The following is a 21,156-nucleotide window of genomic DNA, read 5'->3' as shown; positions in this document are numbered from 1 at the left end:
GCTGTTGGATGTCAAACATTTAGTAATTTTGACATACAAGTCTTAGAGAGGAAACCTGCTAAATTTTTCCATTAGCAGCAAGGGATCTTTTATATGCACCATCCCACAGACAGGATAGCACATACCATGACCTTTGATATACCAGTTGTAGTGCGCTGGCTGGTACGAGAAATAATCGAATGGGCCCACCGACGGGGATCGATCCCACACCAACTGCACATCAAGCGAGCACGTTACCAATGGGCTACATCCTGCCCCACTACACACTAGATCACATTGATTTAATTATCGTCGGAAAGGAAGAAATGTTTTATTTAACGACGCACTCAACACATTTTATTTACAGTTATATGGCGTCAGACATATGGTTAAGGACCACACAGATATTGAGAGGAAACCCGCTGTCACCACTACATGGGCTACTCTTTCCGATTAGCAGCAAGGGATCTTTTATTTGCACTTCCCACAATGCAGGATAGCACAAACCATGGCCTTTGTTGAACCAGTTATGGATCACTGGTCGGTGCAAGTGGTTTACACCTACCCATTGAGCCTTGCGAAGCACTCACTCAGGGTTTGGAGTCGGTATCTGGTTTAAAAATCCCATGCCTCGACTGGGATCTGAACCCAGTACATACCAGCCTGTAGACCAATGTCCTAACCACGATGCCGGTCTAGGTATCATCGGCTATTGGATGTCAGACAGTTGGGTCATTCTGACATGTATACAGTCTCAGAGGAAACCCGCTACACTTTTCCATTAGCAGCAAGGGATCTTTTTTATTTGCATGGTCCTACAGACAAAACAGAACACACCACAGCTTTTCAAATGTCAGTCATGAGGCACTGGATGGGACAGGATGGAATTTTATTGGGTTTTTTTCAAACCTGAGAATGGGTCCATTGAGGGAGAGTTCGATCCTGCGACCGAATCTCTTCTGACAGCTGAGCTAGATCCCGCCCACTTTTCTTTGGAAAGAGGAGGCAGATATAACTCAGTCAGTCGAGCACTCATCCGAGATGTGTTGCGCACAAATCTGTCTGCCGTCCGAGTGTCCCCCCCCCCCCCCCCCCCCCCCCGCCATCACTGGTATATCAAAGAAAATGTCATGTGCTGTCCTGTTCATGGGGAAGTTCGAAGTGCATATAAAAGATCACTTGCTGCTAATGGGAAAAATCACACAAGTTTCTTAGTATGAGCAAAATAGGTTTCAAAATAACAAAACTTGTCTTTTAAACACAAATATTTTATTAATTCATAACTTTCATACTTTAATGCTACTCAGTAACTGTAATAAAAAAAGTGCAAACCCTGAAAGTTAACTTCTACGACCCAAGTAATTTGTTACTTTGCATATACTTGTATACTGATTTGCCTATTTTATTCTCAAAACTAATTTTGTTTTATAATACATGTATCCATAACTTCCAAAAAGCTATTATCAATTGCACTGGTCATTTGAACAGTATGGTTCACCACATTTTCAAAGTCTGTGTAATATACCTCTCAGTCTGTCTGTGTGTCTGTTCTGTCTGCGTGTATTTGAACATATAAAGATTGATTAGTTATAAATGCAACTCAGTTGAACACACATTGTTTTAAAAATGTCCATCAAAATAAGATTCTAAGTTATGCATTTGAGGACTACGTTCCACCTACAGGAATCTACGATACTTCTGGTTGAAACATATAGGGCTGTTTTTGTTTTAGATACAGGCAACTATATACATTATGATTTACAATGCTTTAGAACCTTCAAAAGAATGGCTGAGTAAATTCGACCCATAGTCATAATCATTTCTGTAAGTATGTATATATATATATATATATATATATATATATATATATATATATACTGATGTTTAGAGAATAACAAGAGTTTTGTCTTTAAAAAAAAATAATTTGCATGTAGCATAACTTGGATTTCTTAGAATCTATATACTGTATCTTTTTTTTAGAAAAAATGCCCTGCAGGATCATAAAAATGCTCAGCAATTCACAAGCCCTTCGTTGAAAACAAAAACGCAAGCATTTTCTTGATAGCTAATAAAATTAGAGAAACAAAATGTGCTGAGGAAACATTAAGTTAGTTTTGTTTAACACATTGATTTATTAGTCACTGGCTATTGGGTGTCAAACATTTTGTAATTTTGACAGTCAGAGAGGAAACCTGCTACATGCCTCCATTAGTAGCAAGGAATCTTTTATATGCACCATCCCACAGACAGGATAGCACATACCATGGCCTTTGATCTACCAAAAAGATAAATAAAACCACAACCAAAAAACCCCCAACTATTTCAAGTCAGAAACTGAATTACATTTTAGCCATAACTACCATACATCACCGTAGGTGGAACAAATACCTTTAAGATATTTTACAGAAGTAATATCTGTAAAGTTCCGGACAGCTATACAATCACAATTACAGTCCATACTCCTAACAAACAAGGTCGACATTAGTTTCTGTATACCATGCTCTCATACAGTCAAACATATATTATATACACAGTAAGCTAAACAGTCAGTTTTCTTCTTAAGGGCTTGCTGTTTTTTCCGTGGTCTGAAAAGAGACAGGGAGAAAAGTGTAATTAAACAATAACAACAAAAGTTGAACAGCGGAAAAAGTATGTCATTATGCAGAACACTGGCAAATCACCAAACACCAAAAAAGCTAATTCGAGAATCAAGATAATTTATTCTTCAAAGAACTTAATTTGGTTAGTTTGGCTAATTTAAATTTATTCCAGGCTTAGGGTGTGCACTTGGGACTTTTTTTTTTTTACTTGGTGTGCACTTGGGACTTTTTTTCACTTGCCATTCACGCGAGTCATGTCAAAAACTTCGACTTGCCCATACAATTTTTGAGTAGCCCGAATTTAAAAAAAAGAAAAAAAGAACAGTATTGGATTTGGCATAGGAGATCAATTTCAAATCAATGAGCATATGCATCTTGGTTCTAAAGTATAGCGATGTTTATTGTTATGCAAATAGCTAGCTTTTTAGTACTATTTCTAGCCTTCGAATGAGCAATAAATATAGCAAAGTTTCCTACATGAGCATCAAGAATTGTTTCATCAGCCATAAATATTAGCAAAGTCACCTGTTTCACACAGCAGTGTTGAATGCAATTTAGCAATGCTATAAAAATAATGAATGAGCTATTTTCAACGACCATATTGGGCTTATGTTTCAATTTTGCTCAATTGGTTTGATTTTAATAACAGTTCCCAATCAAGCACTCTCAGTGTAGCTGCATTATGGTTAACAAAATCGGCTAAAGTTTTCCGAATATGTTTTATTTTAATAGACTGGTTGACCCCAAATTTTCTCCAGAAAACAAATATTTGTTTGGCTGCTTATAAAATCATACGGTTACTAGTCATTTCATACCAGTCATTTCATACCAGTCATTTCGAACCATCCATTTCGTACCATAGTTTATGGTCATTTCGTACCACAGTTATTTCGTACCATAGTCGTTACGTACCATAGTGCTTTGGTCATTTCGTACCACAGTCATTTCGTACCACAGCCATTTCGTACCTACTTTCTACCATCTCGTACCATAATGTTTGGTCATTTTGTACCATAGTCATTTCGTACTCAGTATCTTATTTTTGTCATGGTATGCCACTGCTTAATTTTATTGTTGACAAATAAACGCTGACGTGTAAACATGCCTTGTAACACACGGTCTTCGTGGGTAATTAAGGTTTTTCTCATATCGGCTTGTCTTAGAAGATCTTGATATGTTATTCTAACACAAGGTGCTCGTTGGTAATTAAAGGGACATTCCTGGGTTTGCTGCAATTTTAAAGATGTTATCGACTAACAGACTGTTTAATGATTGTAATTACATATCAACTATATTTTTCTGCATAACATATTAGTGGCTGTATATTAAACATGTTTCTGGTCGTTCTAATATTTGTACTAGGTTAAATTTCATCTTATTTCCCAAAATATATTTTTTCGTACGTATGAAATTATTTGAAGAAAAAATCCAGTTTGGGCTTCTTACAAATCTTAAGACGACCAGAAACACACTGAATATACAGACACTGATATTCTAAACAAGAAAATATATTTAATATGTAAGTTTAATCGTAGAAATATTTTATTAGTCGGAAACATCTTATAATGCAGCAAACTCGGGAATGTCCCTTTAATATAATGATGAACGGAAACGTGAGGAGATGAAAGCAATATATCATCTTTTTTTCCTTACTTTCTTTCTTTATTAAGGGGTGGGGCTTCAATATAGTTGCATTAGCCTAATATATATTTCTTAAACTAGTAATTCGACATTTTACTATCTATCATTCAACTAAGCTGCACAATAAATGATTGAGGTATGAAATGACTTTGGTACGAAATGACCAAACAGACATGGTACGAAATAACCATGGTACGAAATGACTTGGGTACAAAATGACCAAATAACTATGGTACGAAATGACCAAGGTACAAAATGACTTGGGTACGAAATGGTAAAATTGGGTATGAAATCACTATGGTATGAAATGACTATGGTACGAATTGACTGGTTACCTATCATACATACCTGAAAATCAGTAAACTGAATTATTGTAACTAAATTTTTGGTTGTTTAACATTTCATTACATTTTGGACATTCCGAAATAAATCGCTTCAACGAATACGTGAAATTTCGGTCACCGGCAGGCAACTCACGATAAGGTTTTCACTCGCCTAATGTGGTTTTAACTTGCCTGGGGTGACTGGGCAACCGTGAATTCCACAACCTGCAGACTACAGATTTTTAAAACCAAATTTTCCACCAAAAAATTCAAGTCATTCTACAGGTACATGTAGCTGATACCTCAGAATGTCCGTAATGAAGCAATATCTATCACAGATGTTATACTTTGTTTAACATGAGACACCAGGTGTCACACAATAATAAAAAACAACATCTGTAGGGTGTTCTCCCAGTGGCGGCTCCAGAAAATCCATTTGGGGGGTGGGCAAAAATGACATGAGGTGGAATGACAAGGGAACTTTGGGGGAGTTTTGGATGGGGATTGTGAAAAAAACAAGAAAATTAATATAAAATAAAATTACAATTATCGCAAAATTTAGGCACCCGGACCCCAGGCACTTGATCCGCCTCTGGCTCCCTGGAAAATCTTGAAATCAACATGCTCATTATCAGGGCAATTTATTATTGTATACTGTGGATGATGAAGAAAAAAGTAATTTAAAATAAAATAAAATAAAGTAACTTTTAAATGGGTGTTGGGGGAGGTCATGGGACCCCCCTTACCCTCTCTGGATGGACCAATGCTAATACTAACCTGAACTCGAATACAGTTAACGTGATATGGGTTCTGGAAGTCATTCTGACAGTTAGAATAGGCCATCCCCAGGCCAACGCCCATGCCAAAACTTACAGGCCATGGCCTTCCTGGGGAAAAACAAATGGAGAAACATTTAACTGAAGCTACATATAATTCTTTAACAGATCCGGCAAAGGAAGTGAATATCTGCTTAAAGCAGGGTTTTATCACCCATGTTCATACCTGTCAACTCTCACGCATTTGTAACAAACATCACGCTCTCACGCAAAATTACTATAATCTCACGCTTTTTCTATTAATAAAAATATTTTATAATTGTGGTTTATATTTGAGCTGAATGGAATTATATACTGATTATGCAGGGTCTCTAATAATACCGCATATCGGTTCAATAACAACAATCACTTGCTACCGATGATCGACATGTATGGTTTAAATTAACTGTATTAACTAGTAAAACTTGCACTCACTCAATTTTTTTGTTTGTTGAAATTTCCATTTTGGACTTAAACAAACAATAACAAAAAACTTCACCCTGAACCTGACCAAAAGCCTACAGGCCCTGGACCCTGACTTCTAACTTTCTCATGCCTAAGAATTGTCACAGGTTGACAGCTCTGTACATGTTTAATGCGATAATTGGCAGCATTCCCAATTTTGGACTAAACAATTCCCAATTTATATAGGGAATAACTATATGTTATAATATTTATTTTATCCTGCAATCCTACTAGAATATTCGGAAAATCACTATTTATTCGAGTTTTGTGTACGCAAATCGAGTAACCTAGCCAGGCTTTTTCCGCATGACGTCATACAAGATGCATGTCGTCATTATTTTAAAGATGCTAGCTACATTCTGTCACATTAAAAAAGTGTTTCTAAATTCTAATTCATAAATAAATATACAAGTTTTGTATTGTTATCGCAAAAATAAAAGTTATTTCTATTTACAACACTTCAACAAATGATTTAACGAGTATGTTTATTGAAAATCTACTCTGAAAAAGTCAAGTCGGGCTTATGTCACATGACCTACTGTATATTTTTGGTCAGTGACCGAAAATATAGAGATTTATCTAGTCATCATATCTTGCCAATGTATACAGTGATTGCTGGATGAATGTAAATATTCCTTTTCTTTATTACTTAAAGATACAAGTAAAAATTTCATAATGCAGAATACATATATTAATTTGAATAAATACAAGTATATATACATGCATAGTATTACTCTTTGAAATTCCAACTTAGCTCAATAAGATGTTTTTGAAATAAAACTAAAAATTCCCATTGTTTTTTGTAAAATGTTGCCAACAATTCTCAGTCAAAGCCATCAAGTAAAATTTAACAAATGAAAGCCTGAAAAGATATCTCAGTACATTTTAACTCAGGCTAAACTATATTTAAAGTTTGTTTTGTTTAATGACACCACTAGAGCACATTGATTTGAATGAATGAATGTTTAACGACACCCCAGCACGAAAAATACATCGGCTATTGGGTGTCAAACTATGGTAATGCAAATAAAGTGATGATCAACATCAATATAAAAATTCAAGGTTTAAACAAAAACAGTGTAAAGAACTGTGCCAAAAATACAAATATCACAGAATTTTACGGACACCGAATTTTACTCTAAACTTCAATTTGTGCTGTATTGGCCATTCTCAAAGAGAATGTTACACCCCTGCACCACGCACATTGATTTATTAATCATCATCTATTGGATGTTACACATTTGGTAATGCTGACAGTCTTGAAAGAGAAAACCTGCTACATTTACATTGATGGCTTCAACAAAAAATAGCCCAATGGGTCCACCGACGAGGATTGATCCTAGACTGATCGTGCACGAGACAAGCACTTTACCAACGTTCCACAACACTGGGACTGTATATTTACTTTGACACGTGGTCAGGAGAAATGATAAAGGAAACAAACTGCCCAAGCACGATGGAAGCAAATAGACATTGAGGGGGCCGATTGAGATTGACGGTGGAAAGCAAAGTTTCTAGAAGGTTCGGGATATGCTCCCCCATAAAGTTTTGAAAACTAGATGTCTAAAATGCAATTTCCTTCCTTCTACAAGTAAAATTCATCTCCGTTTTAAGATTTACTACCAATAATATGTTTGATTGAGAATTATTGGGAGGGGGCTAGAGCAGTATGATGCAATATCACTGAAAAAAATTTTAAGAAGAAAATGCATTTTTAATCTATTTATAGACATTTCAGTTATCTGAATGTTGCAAGAACGATAATTTTGTTCACATACATGTATCACTCAGGGGAGGCAATTTGATGTAATCTATTATTACATTTAGGACATCATTTACATGGACACGAAAATTTATTTATGGGTTACGCAAGTTTTCAATTATTAGAAAGGAAAGGAAATGTTTTATTTAACGACGCACTCGATCAACACATTTTATTTTACGGTTATATGGCATCAGACATATGATTAAGAACCACACAAATAATGAGAGAGGAAACCCATTATCGCCACTTCATGGGCTACTCTTTTCAGTTAGCAGCAAAGGATCTTTTATATGCACCATCCCACAGACAGGGTAGTACATACCATGGCCTTTGATATACCAGTTGTGGTGCATTGGCTGGAACGAGAAATAGCTCAATGGGCCAACCGAATAGGATCGATTCGAGACTGACCGTGCATCGAGCTTTACCACTGGGCTACATCCCCCCCCGGGCTACATCCCACCCTCCCCTCAATTATTTTTCACATTTTGTTTCAATCAGCATTATACACATTGTTAGCAATGCTTACAATCGCAACCTTTGTTTTTACAGACTTTAACTGTAAATTTTAACTTGTACTTGCATATATGTAACAGATGTGATGTAAAGCTACATGTACAGAACTAAAAACCCCACCCAAAACACAATTGCTTTAGACATATAACCAATCTTGGTTCTCATCTTCACAATTACAGGTGGGACGTAGTACAGTGGTAAAGTGCTCGCTTGATGCACAGTCAGTTTAGGATCAATCCCCATCGGTGAGCCCACTGGGCTATTTCTCAATCCAGCCAGTGCACCATGACTGGTATATCAAAGGCCGTGTTATGTGCTATCTTGTCTGTGGGATGGTGCATATAAAAGATCCCTTGCTGCATTAGAAGAAACTGTAGTGGGTTTCCTCTGATGACTATACGAGTCAGAATTACAAAATGTTTGACATGCAATAGCCGATGATTAATACATCAATGTGCTCTAGTGGTGTCGATAAACAAAACAAACTTTACAATTACTGCAGAAGACTTATCTAGCAGACCCAAGTTTTTAAACAATACAGTTCATATTTTTCACTATTAGGGCCATTTTTATTACCTAAAATCAGACATTACTTATAGATTTTTTTTTTTTATGTACATCCCCAAGTGTTTCTGATAATTATTACATATTTTTAAATATGCATGAATGTCTGAGAAGTAACGGATCCAAGTTCAAGTCTTGTTTCAATGTATTGTAACTTTATCAAAATGTGTTACACATTTGTATGTTAAATAAACTGTCCATTTTTACAGGTTGAAGCTAGGGTCTGTGACTGGAATACGATCAATTGTTTTCTTACTTCTAAAGAAGACCACCGAAAACACAATACCAAGTCCAAGGCCACCAGCTGAAAAAAACAACAACATAAAACCATTAAAAAAAAGAAAGAAGTGTTTTATTTAACGACGCACTCAACACATTTTATTTACGGTTATATGGTGTCAGACATATGGTTAAGGACCACACAGATTTTGAGAGGAAACCCGCTGTCGCCACTACATGGGCTACTCTTCCGATTGGCAGCAAGGGATCTTTTATTTGTGCTTCCCACAGGCAGGATAGCACAAAACATGGCCTTTGTTGAACCAGTTATGGATCACTGGTCGGTGCAAGTGGTTTACACCTACCCATTGAGCCTTGCAGAGCACTCACTCAGGGTTTGGAGTCGGTATCTGGATTAAAAATCCCATGCCTCGACTGGGATCCGAACCCAGTACCTACCAGCCTGTAGACCGATGGCCTGCCACGATGCCGGTAAAACCATTAAAGACTTTGTGAGTCTGGTTTTCTATACAGGCACTGAATCTGAAAATACATACATCATTTTTTATGTTTAGAACTAATGTTAAAGGTAAACTAAACTCCAACCAGAGCCTTTGTGTTGGAAAGATGCATACCCGGACCACCAAGACATACTGACACTTTAAAGGGAGAGTAAACTCCAACCAGAGCCTTTGTGTTGGAAAGATGCATACCCGGACCACCAAGACATACTGACAATTTAACAACTGAAAAACGCGTAATTTTAGAATTAACAAAAAACCGTGATTATTCCTGCTAACTGGGGGCAGCCATTTTGTTTCGTTTTTGTGACGTCCGGTGGTATAGCTTGGGGCGAAGTGACATCAGCTCAGGTCCAAGTTCTCTATTATGCACAGTGTAAACAAATGCTATAATTTACAAGGCGCTTCGTTTTCATCAACCTGACTTGTAAAACAACATAAATGACTTGATAGTATAATAAACTATTTAACTAAATATATTTCAATTTGCATCAATATAATGAAATGGAGTTATAGTATATATATTGTTTTTAAATTCAAAGAAAAAATGCATATTATTAGGTCTATTGGTAGGATACGTTCAAGCAAAATCGACCACTCACGATACCCAAGTGATAATTTTCTTTTCTCTGGGACTAAGTAATTGGTCAGTTTTGTGATTTTAGATGGGAAAGTCTACTTAATCAAGGGTTTTACAGAATTACTTACAGTAATAAAGCTGGTAAAGTCCATTACGATTTGAGGTTATCACACAATACCCTGTGATCTTCATAAAAGAGGCACGTCTTTTTAGTGTGTCTAGGGACCGTCTAAATATACACCTGCCAATCAAGAACCTCAGGTACAGGCCACGGAAAGGAAAGACCAATTAAGCAAGAAAACACTCCGACTATTATTTCAGTACGTGGGTTAATTTATATACAAAATATAATAGTTATTTCAACATTTTAACAATGGTGGTTTATTTTGTATTGAAAAATAAACCACATATACACGCTGCTGTGTTACTGGGATGCATATTATTACAGAATATTGTGATGCATCCGCAAAAATGAGGTATGTTTCGTTTCTTCAGTTCGAAGACTAATTCCTGACGTGACACGTTAGGTATTACGTAACCACCAGCTCGCCAGAGGGTGTATTCACTGAGATGGTACAAAATGGCTGCGCCCGTTATATATAATAGCCATCACATTTAACCGTTTTATTAATAAACTATACGATTATACTTGTTGATATTAAGCAATAATGTGCATTATGTATCGTTGAATATGCACACCAATCCAAAAGCCTTGCTTTAGCATTCCTTTAAGAGCCCTCGTTTTCATAGAAAAAAACAAAACTGTCAAGTTATGGTATAATTTTTATTGAGGTCAATCGCTAACTACATGTATAGTAAAATGAATATTTATAGACTGTACATTTCGTAATGTTTTGTCATGTTCCACATTCATTCAGGAAGGCACTCAATTAAGACACATGGATTAAATTTTCATAGTTCATTATCAAATACTACAACTGCTTTTGCCAAGTTTTGGTAATAAAAATTAATTAAAACAATGAAATATTTTCAATAAAAGCTACAAGTATTAAATAATGTGTCATTGTTAATGAGTATTTTCTAGCATTACTGAAATGCATCTGGCTGAGAAGTTTCACACACCGCTTGACTGGTCACAGGAAACGGTGCGACATGTATGGATGTACAGTCCACCACCAAAGTAAAACCACGGACCGCCAAGGTGTTATATGAGCTGTGACATGTACAAGTTGGTTTCTAATTGGCATCTGTTTTAGGATTTTGATTTTGAAATTGGACTAGGTTTTAACATGCACATTCAGAACAAGCTGTTGTAGCACACGCCTGTCATGGTCACAGGTGTCAACTTTCATGGGCTCCTCTATCCAGGACAAATCTCATTCCCTTTCATGACATTCAGGATTCCAGCAACACTCCAGGCTACATTGAATCTGTGTTGTTTCACCATAAAGCCTGTTCGGACCCAGAAAACCAGAAACCGTTATATGATGTCGGATATATGGTTGAGAACCACATGGATAATTAGAGAGGAAACCAGCTGCTGCCACTCCATGGGCTACTCTTTTCGATCAATTAGCAGCAAGGGATCTTTTATATGCCTTATCCCACAGACAGGATAGTACATTCCAGAACCTGTGGTACACCAGTTGTAGAGCACTTGCCAGAATGATGTCTGCACCCAGATAACTCGCCCTATTCCTGTTTGCCCCGGGTTGTTTTGCCCACATTACCATTTGTTCTAGCAGGGCTTGTAGCACCACTCCCATGGCTAATGATATTCAATGCTGATCTAGTAAATAACTACTATTGCCATGCCCAACGGCTAGTATATTTATTTATTGTCAAATGCTGCATTTAAGTCTATTTTGTAAATATAAACATCCTGCTCCCACCTCCACATCTTAAGTGTTTTTAATCTCAATCTCACTCTTTAGGTAACAGAACCGGCCTCGGTGGCGTCGTGGTTAGGCCATCGGTCTATAGGCTGGTAGGTACTGGGTTCGGATCCCAGTCAAGGTATGTGATTTTTAATCCAGATAAAGACTCCAAACCCTGAGTGAGTGCTCTGCAAGGCTCAATGGGTAGGTGTAAACCACTTGCACCGACCAGTGATCCATAACTGGTTCAACAAAGGCCATGGTTTGTTCTATCCTGCCTGTGGGAAGCGCAAATAAAAGATCCCTTGCAGCCTGTCGTAAAAGAGTAGCCTATGTGGCGACAGTGGGTTTCCTCTAAAAAACAGTGTCAGAATGACCATATGTTTGACGTCCAATAGCTGATGATAAGATAAAAAAATCAATGTGCTCTAGTGGCATCGTTAAATAAAACAAACTTTACTTTAGGTAACATACCCGATTATTACTATTGGTAAAGTTGTATTAAGTAAAGTAGGGCTGGTGAAATTTTTAAATCACTTATCTCATGGCTAGTGGATTTTGTAAAAATTCTACAAGCCCTTGCTCTAGTTTGTTTTGCCATTATTTTCGACTCAAATTTTGATATAAGCCTAAACCAGTTGTTATCCAAATAGCACATTGATTAATTAATCATCGGCAGTGTTCGAGATTAACGGTATCCTGATATCCCGGGGATACCAGAATTTAATGTTGGATACCAGACTTCAATAACCCAGTATCCCACCGGGATACCATATAATGTTTTTTTTACTCCTACGTTTTTATTTTTCGCTGAAACAATGAAAGTCGTCATTTACTGATGAAGTTAAGTAACAGTGTCGTCCATGTTTGTTATGATGTCATTTATGAATTTCATTTAAGTGGGATACTAAATTCTCAGGTGGGATACCAGATTTTGAAATGTTAGTATCCAACTGAGATGCTGCCCAAAATATTTAATCTCGAACACTGATTGGCTATTGGATGTCAAACATTTGGTAATTCCAACATGTAGTCATCAGAGAAAACATGATACATTTTTCCATTAGCAGCAAGGGATCTTATACATGTATGTACTTTACCACAGACAGAAAAACATATACCACGACCTGTGACTAAAGTTGTGGACAGTCCCTTGTTTTGGCTTCACACACAATAAATAAAACATATTCAATGGTAATTTTTTAACATGATATATTTGCAAAAGGTACTTTTTATTTCTTTCATCTTTTAAAACTTAAAATTAATATTTTGTCCAGAATTATGAAAAATAAAAAAATACCAACCTGTAAACAGTGTTTACCGCTTGTTTAAGGTGGAACTTTGACAAGGTTCAAGATTAGTAGACCAGTTTTTATTTTAATGTGGCAAACATTGTAACATTTAAATAATAATTAATATAGCTAATTTTGAATTTGAATGATGTCAGTATTCCAATGATGTCACTTTTGCATCTCCTTACTTCTCCGTACTTGTGTTTAATAAACATAAACTGGGTACATGACATTTTCGATTTAAGAATGCTGGAAAAATTCCAATTGAATTTTTTTTTTTTGAACATTACTAATGAACCCGGATGTGTTTGAAGAAAATCTTGTGATTAAAAAATTGTACCTTTTACAAAATATGGATTTCAAGAGAAATTACGGTAAGATATGCTATATTTATTGTGTACGAAGCCAAAACAAAGTGACTGTTGTCGGCCTTAGTCAGAGTATGACAAATATTTTGAAAAGTCACTAGCCACAGGGCTAGTGGGTTTGTGAAAACCACTAGCCCACCAATACCAATATAAAGCACTAGCCCAAATTCCTGATCAATTATAACTGGATTTTTAGATAATTTTTGTAACATTACACATTTACGAGTATAACAGTAAAATAAAACGAACACTTAAACCATGTTGTAACTTTCAGTTTTTTGTCGTGTTGTACATTTGGTTTGTTGTCAAGTGTGATCCATCGTCATTGTCCTGTTTTTGCCTTTGCCCTACCCCGGGGAAAAATAATTGAGCAAACTCATGGTTGATATCTAAACCCACTATCAAAATAATTAAATTTAAATGAGGGTACGACAGTGTGACACACGGTAATAGATGGATCAGTGTATTCGGTAGTGGGTCATACATTTAGGGCCCTACTATTTATGTCGCCAGGAACAGTGATGCCAATTGCTCAAATACAGGGCATTATTCCGTGTCAGACCGATATCAAAAGAATATAATGGCAAACTCTAATCCTTTGTTAATTGATGAATAAAAAAGGTATCATCTTGTATCGGCAGCTGTGATGCATTATCCAGACCGCTATACGTAATAGGTCAAGTAGAGTCATTGCATGTGTGGTTACCATTAAAGTAAATTGTTTTCCTGATTGCCGATATCCACATGTCAGTGAAGTGTTAAATTAGAAAACAATAGGTAAATAAACAAACACTGAAATTCAAAGCATGACTGGGGTTTAATTGATTGAGATTAACCTGTTGTCATGTTTGGTGATTTCCAAGTTCTTAGCCTAAAACATGTGTGAGAGATTAACTACCACGTGACGTGACCAACCAATCAAAACATGCATGTCATTAGACTTATTCCCTGTGCCAGAAACTTGAAAGAGAAAAGTAAACAATGCATGCTGTAACTGTGGCGATGTAGAGATAGCATGTTACTGCAGTTTGCAGACCTAGTTCAAGAGGATTATTATTATATACTGATTGCGTTGTTGATACTATTCGATGACAAACATCACAATCAAACCTATTAAACAAATTTTCAGCCGAGAAAAAAAGAAAAAACAACAAAAAACACGATTGAGCGAAGGAGGGGGGTGGAAACGTTTTGCGTTTCTCACTAGCCCGAACTTAAAAAACCCACTAGCCACGGGCGTCGGGCTAGCGGATTTGTCGAACTCTGCATTAGTCATGGGGCACAAGTTGGAATGAAAAAAACAATATCAGTTGAATGGATCCACCGAGGTGGTTCGATCCTACGACGCAAGCGCCTAAGGCGAGCACTCACCTGACTAAGCTAAATCCTACCATACATGTATATTAAGGCAAATTACAAAATGTAGTCCTCGAGAACCAAACAGACAACCCTTTTTTGGAAAACAAATATAACAATTCTGATGTCTTGCATCAAAAAGGAAGGAAGGAAATGCTCTATTTAATGATGCACTCAACACATTTTATTTACGGTCATATGGCATCAGACTTAGACTCCATCATATGTGGTCATGTGGGAAAGAAAAAGTATACCATAGGTGGGGGAAATTTCAACCCAGGACGAGGCTTTTGACAGTTTTATCATAAATAAACTACACTATCATATTTGCCGCATCTGTTTCATGTGTTAAATATAATTTAACAGTACAAATTAACAAGATAGCTTTTATAATGAAGGTTTTAATAACAAAATATTGATCTAAAACTAACCAACTCCCATTGATATGACGTCATATATTACCAACGCCATAGTACTCCCCATGTTAAATTCAATGACATCATAGCCCATCTAAGACAGATTTATTCCGTATGGGCTCATGTCATGGAATGGGTCTGTCTTGCATGGCTAGGGATGGGAGAAATATGGTTAAGGACCACAGTGTTCTCGCTGGGTGAAAATAAAGGAGGGCAGCTGCGTGGCACCACACCCTTCAAAAAAAAAAGGGGGGGGGGGAGCTTGGTTACCATATTGTTGTGTGTTGGTAGACTTTGTGGAAAGACATACTCCTTATTTTGCCTACAAAAAAGTTTATACGGAATATAAGCACTCTTGTCTTTTAACTGAACCAAAGATGTTATCGGTCTGACATTCACAGGCAGTTCCGGTTTTGCTGAACTGATCAAAGTTTTAACATTATTTTAATATTTAAGATTTCAAGATATACGAAAAACAATAAAGATGTTTGTAAAGTGATCCCCTAATGTTTGATACATTTTTTTGTTATTTCCATCTTCATCGAATGAATCGATTGCTGTGATAAAACATTATCGCCAGCTGATAAAAAGTAGTAACGGTGGTGCATATATTATTTGGCACCCAAGATAAATGATTTGAATGATAAACACTACCACTTCCGTTGTTTTTATAAGCGGTGATATCCCCCCAAAATGAAAAGTTTACATTATTTTATAAAGAACTGCTGATTAAACAGAATGGCAGAAATGACATTCTAAAGTAAAAATCATCAGTTACAACCAATTATATCTAGATCTGCAATTGAGGACAAAATATCAGACGATAGTTACTAGTGGAAACAAAAGACAGAATGACCGTTCTGATCACGTGACAAATTTGGTGCCAAATAAGTGAGGGTTTTTTTTCAATCAGAGATTGCCGAATCTGTTAAAAAATAAAAACATTTTCATTGCTCAAATAAAATATAACTTTTATTGTGTGTATTAAACATACAAATGGATACAGGTATTGGACAAAATGGAGGCTGTTAAAAATACTGTTATATTACATTACAGCAACTGTTGTAAATGTTTCGTCAATTGCTTTTTCATACACAATGCGCCTTGTTTCCTTTGATGTCCAGTGTGCAGACTGATCGTTGTTTTTTGTTTTCTTTATGTGTGGAAAAAAAAGTGTGCATTTGGAAATAGTGGAGATAGGTGCTGTAAAATATAGTATGGTGCTGTAAAAATAAAGGAGAGCGGAGAACGTAAAAGGAGGGCAGCAAAATGCAATGGGGGGGGGGGGGGCGGGGGTGATGGCGCCCTGCTTATGTGGAGCAGCGAGAACACTGCAAGGAATCATTTACATGCACCATCCCACAATTTAGTACATACCACAGCCTTTGTTACACCAGTTGTGGAGCACTGGCTGGGACGAGAAATAGCACAGTGAGGCCACAGACAGAGATCGATCCTAAACCGACCGCGCATCAAGCGAGCGCTTTACCACTGGGCTACGTCCCACCTCCCTCTTGCATCTTTCAAAGACGTGACCGAGCTACTCTCGGCTTACTAAATTCCAAAGCTATATACGTAGCCAGGCATTGAAATGAGCATTGTGTCTGGTAACCCATTTACAGGTTACCACAAAATATTGCCTGGTAACCTATAGGTTACCACAACTATATGAAAGTTAGAATTTAATTCCTGTTTCTACTACTTTTAACACGGACGTTCTGAAATTGTATCGGTGAGCGTGAACATTGGTATGAGAAACGAAATCCGGAAGTGAATTTATCTGGTGAGTGCTGCTTAAACACGGATTGCACATGTGTGCACGATTATCGGTGCAATTTCGTACGAGAAAACGAAACATGGAAGTAAATTAATCTAGTGGACACTGCTTAAATGCGGAATGACCATAATTGCTTGCAAATGCACAAGTTCGCGCGAACATTGATGCAATTCCTTACGAGAAAATGAAACGCGGAAGTCCGGAATACGTTTGGAAATGAAACTACCGTTGGAATTTTTATCGAGAACGAAACACCGTTCGACTTTTCTTACATGTGGTAGCCTCCCGGTAACCTGAACGACCATTCTCAACTTATTTCAATGCCTGCGTAGCTCCCTTCTTTACTATTTCGGCAGACCGTTCAAAAATGCGCCTAATTTACTTCTCATAATTGCGCACCATTTCTCTTTGGACTCATCCTTCGCGACTCGAAATTCCATAGCACCAAACCACCCCTCCGCCTATTACTGATCACGGTCGGACTGCAGGTGCTCCCTTGCACCTGACAATGCAGGCGCCACCCCCCCCCCCCCCCCTCTCCTGTCCTGAATGGAGGAACCGGCAGAGACCGACACCTGCGCCCAGGACAGACATGCGCTACAACAGCTTGCTCTGAATGTGCACGTTCAACTCTCTGACCTAACCTAAACTTAAGGCTAAAGACGTGACGAATAACATTCATTCGAATCATTGGCACTCGCCAGTATAAAATACAAATCCTTGTGAAAGAAATAATTACATCATATATACATATACGTGTTGTCGTAAGATTGAAAACTGTCGTTAACCTATTTTTATGGCTGTGTCTGACAGACACCGGTCCCATTTCTGTCCAAAAATATCTTCTGACCTTGCCGTCCTTGCTGGGGAAGCCATTGCTTTTATTTTGTTAATAACATTTCCTTTGCAAATATCAGAGCACCTTCAATTGCGTTTAATAGATGAAGAGTTCCGTCTTCGCCAGGAAAGACGAGTAATCACTCAACACTCACCTGAAAAGTTTTAATTGAGCGGAAAATCAATCGCCTTGTAATACAAATTTTAATAAACTTTATTTGAAAGTTCACGTGATTGTTCACCTAGACTCATTTGAACAGCAGAGTCCTTTCCAGCAAGTGTACGGGGCACATTGGCGAGTTGCTTCCCTCTGCTTAGCAAATTTAAAATGGCGGGATATGTTTTAAGGTTGTCGTTGAAGATTTATTTTGTTAATAATGATGCAAGTACTCCAATCGGGATTTTGTGAGTACGGTAGGTTATACATTTTTGGTTTGTGTGTCCATTTTCCCCGCCACTCCCCCCCCCCCCCCCCCCCCCCACACACACCTTTCCTGTCATGGACGGAGGAGCCGGCTCTTGTGCCCATGACAAGCGTGCGCTACAACAGCTTGTTCTGAGTGTGGGTCCCCTATTTCGGTTGGGAAACGGTTGAAACATGATGCCACAAGTTTTGAATACAGGCTATATATATGGTATGTAACAAGATACGGACGTAGAAGAATGATATTAAATTAAATGTTTATAAAATCATACATACATACATACATACATACACGCGCGCGCACACACACACACACACACACACACACACAAACACACACACACACACACACACACACACACACACACACCTATATACATAGTGTGAGTCATGGGCCGTATGATTTAGGGGGGCTGGAGGGGTTGATTTTTGACTGAAATTTTACCCAGATAAAAACTGCCCGAATTTCCCCCACTGTTTTTCCCATGGTGTGAGTCCCCTATTTCGGTTGGGAAACGGTTGAAACATGATGCCACAAGTTTTGAATACAGGCTATATATAGGGTATGTAACAAGATACGAACGTAGAAGAACTGTATTAAATTAAATGTTTATAAAAGTATACATACATAGCGTTCGCTCGATGCGCGGTCGGTGTGGGATCGATCCCTGTCGGTGGGCTATTTCTTGTTCCAGCCGGTGCACCACGACTGGTATATCAAAGGCCGTGGTATGTACTACCCTGTCTGTGGGATGGTGCATATAAAAGATCCCTTGCTGCCAATCGGAAAGACAAGCCCATGAAGTGGCGACAGCGGGTTTCCTCTCTTAATATCTGTGTGGTCCTTAATCATATGTCTGACGCCATATAACCGTAAATAAAATGTGTTGAGTGCGTCGTTAAATAAAACATGTCTTTTATTCTCCTCATTTGTGTGTGGTATGTAAATTAGATCTGGAAAAGGGAAACAATCGTTTGTGTTAAGCCTCTAAGAGTTATATACCGTGCACAGAACCTTGCATACAAAATCATCTATAAAATATTACATAAAATATACTTCATGAGTGAGACACATAGGCTTCGGAATATGGGGGCGTGGCAGGTATATTTTAAACTGATTTTCAATGGGGGGGGGGGTGGTGGTGGTGGGGGTGGAGTGGAGGCGTCAATGCAATTATCTTCGGAGATGGTGGATTGTAGTGCCCCCACCCCCCCACCCCCGTATATTGTGAAAATGAAACCGAAAGTAAAAGTTATAATTCTCCAAACTGATCAATGGATATCCACTCCCCTGCTGAGCTATAGGATACGAGACAATATATTACACGTATGTGGTGGTTTAATTCCATGATGTCATTCAGCACTGACGTTTCGGTTCATTGATGGCTCACTCATGGCTCGTATATTCTCTTGCGTGCCGTAACTTAGTAACTTAGTAACAGTGACACTCGCATATAGTGGACCGGAGTAACAACTAACATGTGTATGTACTTAAGGTGATCTCAACGCTAAGATCGCTTTATGGAACGGGGCCCTGGGCCTTTTCGAAAAGGAAGGGAGCAAATGTAAACCCAGGAGCAATCGACAGCAGTTCAGGTAATTCGGTAGCTCGAGTCACTTCTAGCCCTACCCATTATTCACCCTACATATCAATATCTTTTTTTTTCTTTTTTTCTTTTTTTTGGTCTGTTCTGTACATATCAATATCAATAAGGCGTAGGGCTGGAGGTGACTCGAACTTGTATTTCACCAAGATAAACCTCGATTGTAGAGTAGTCGATGTCTGTCTTGGTGAAGTAATAATATAGTTCGTCTTTGAAATGGTATTTTCTACATTTCTGAAGTTCTGTGAAAATCACTAGTGCTATTTCTCGAGTCAGGTACAGGCGCGTGTGCATGAATGAAGTTTAGCAGGGGGAGGTGTATAGACTGTGACGAATGAAGTTTATGTGGGATTTAGGGGATCGAGACATGCTACCCACAAAAATGTTTAAAAAAAATAAAAATAAAAAATTGCTTGAACAGTGAGGGGTTTCGAACACCAAAACTCACCTCCTGCACAAGCGCCTAACGTATCTTTTCTATTTCAAATAAAATTCATTTTGAGATATTACAAACAACAGAACGACCTGAAACACATGGATTTTCCGTAACTGATATCTTTTAAAAGTGAGACGTTGTACGTAATGTGTAAATGAATGATTAAAATGATTGTAATATTAACTGATATCTTTTAAAAGTGAGACGTTGTACGTAATGTGTAAATGAATGATTAAAATGACTGTAATAATACGTAATGTGTAAATGAATGATTAAAATGACTGTAACAATAACTGATATCTTTTAAAAGTGAGACGTTGTACGTAATGTGTAAATGAATGATTAAAATGACTGTAATAATAACTGATATCTTTTAAAAGTGAGACGTTGTACGTAATGTGTAAATGAATGATTAAAATGACTGTAATAATAACTGATATCTTTTAAAAGTGAGACGTTGTACGTAATGTGTAAATGAATGATTAAAATGACTGTAATAATAACTGATATCTTTTAAAAGTGAGCCGCTGTACGTAATGTGTAAATGAATGATTAAAATGACTGTAATAATAACTGATATCTTTTAAAAGTGAGGCGCTGTACGTAATGTGTAAATGAATGATTAAAATGACTGTAATAATAACTGATATCTTTTAAAAGTGAGACGTACGTAATGTGTAAATGAATGATTAAAATGACTGTAATAATAACTGATATCTTTTAAAAGTGAGACGTTGTACGTAATGTGTAAATGAATGATTAAAATGACTGTAATAATACGTAATGTGTAAATGAATGATTAAAATGACTGTAATAATAC

At 37.3% G+C, this 21,156-nt stretch overlaps 1 protein-coding gene across 1 annotated transcript; it reads right to left on the bottom strand.

The window, feature by feature from the left end:
* Positions 1 to 1,231: 1,231 nt before the first annotated feature.
* LOC121390130 (MICOS complex subunit Mic10-like) lies at positions 1,232 to 17,918 on the bottom strand. Its single transcript, XM_041521869.1, has 4 exons — positions 17,824 to 17,918; positions 8,925 to 8,972; positions 5,321 to 5,430; positions 1,232 to 2,564 (listed from the first exon to the last, which is right to left on the bottom strand). Exons 1-4 carry the CDS (start codon positions 17,909 to 17,911, stop codon positions 2,538 to 2,540), a joined length of 273 nt encoding a protein of 90 aa, XP_041377803.1. The 5' UTR covers positions 17,912 to 17,918; the 3' UTR covers positions 1,232 to 2,537.
* Between the last annotated feature and the right edge of the window lie 3,238 nt (positions 17,919 to 21,156).

This window comes from Gigantopelta aegis, chromosome 15 (genome assembly GCF_016097555.1).
Source record: "Gigantopelta aegis isolate Gae_Host chromosome 15, Gae_host_genome, whole genome shotgun sequence".
Classification (NCBI taxonomy): Eukaryota; Metazoa; Mollusca; class Gastropoda; order Neomphalida; family Peltospiridae; genus Gigantopelta; species Gigantopelta aegis.
This window is presented reverse-complemented; position numbering and strand designations above follow the sequence as displayed.

Bases quoted from the DNA above. Each gene is read 5' to 3' on its own strand.
- LOC121390130 (XM_041521869.1), bottom strand. From the start codon at position 17,911: ATGGCTTCCCCAGCAAGGACGGCAAGGTCAGAAGATATTTTTGGACAG. The intron at 8,973-17,823 runs GTTAACGACAGT...TGTTTTTTTCAG, and splicing joins AGACACAGCCATAAAAATAG to CTGGTGGCCTTGGACTTGGT. The intron at 5,431-8,924 runs GTAAGAAAACAA...GTTTTTCCCCAG, and splicing joins TTCGGTGGTCTTCTTTAGAA to GAAGGCCATGGCCTGTAAGT.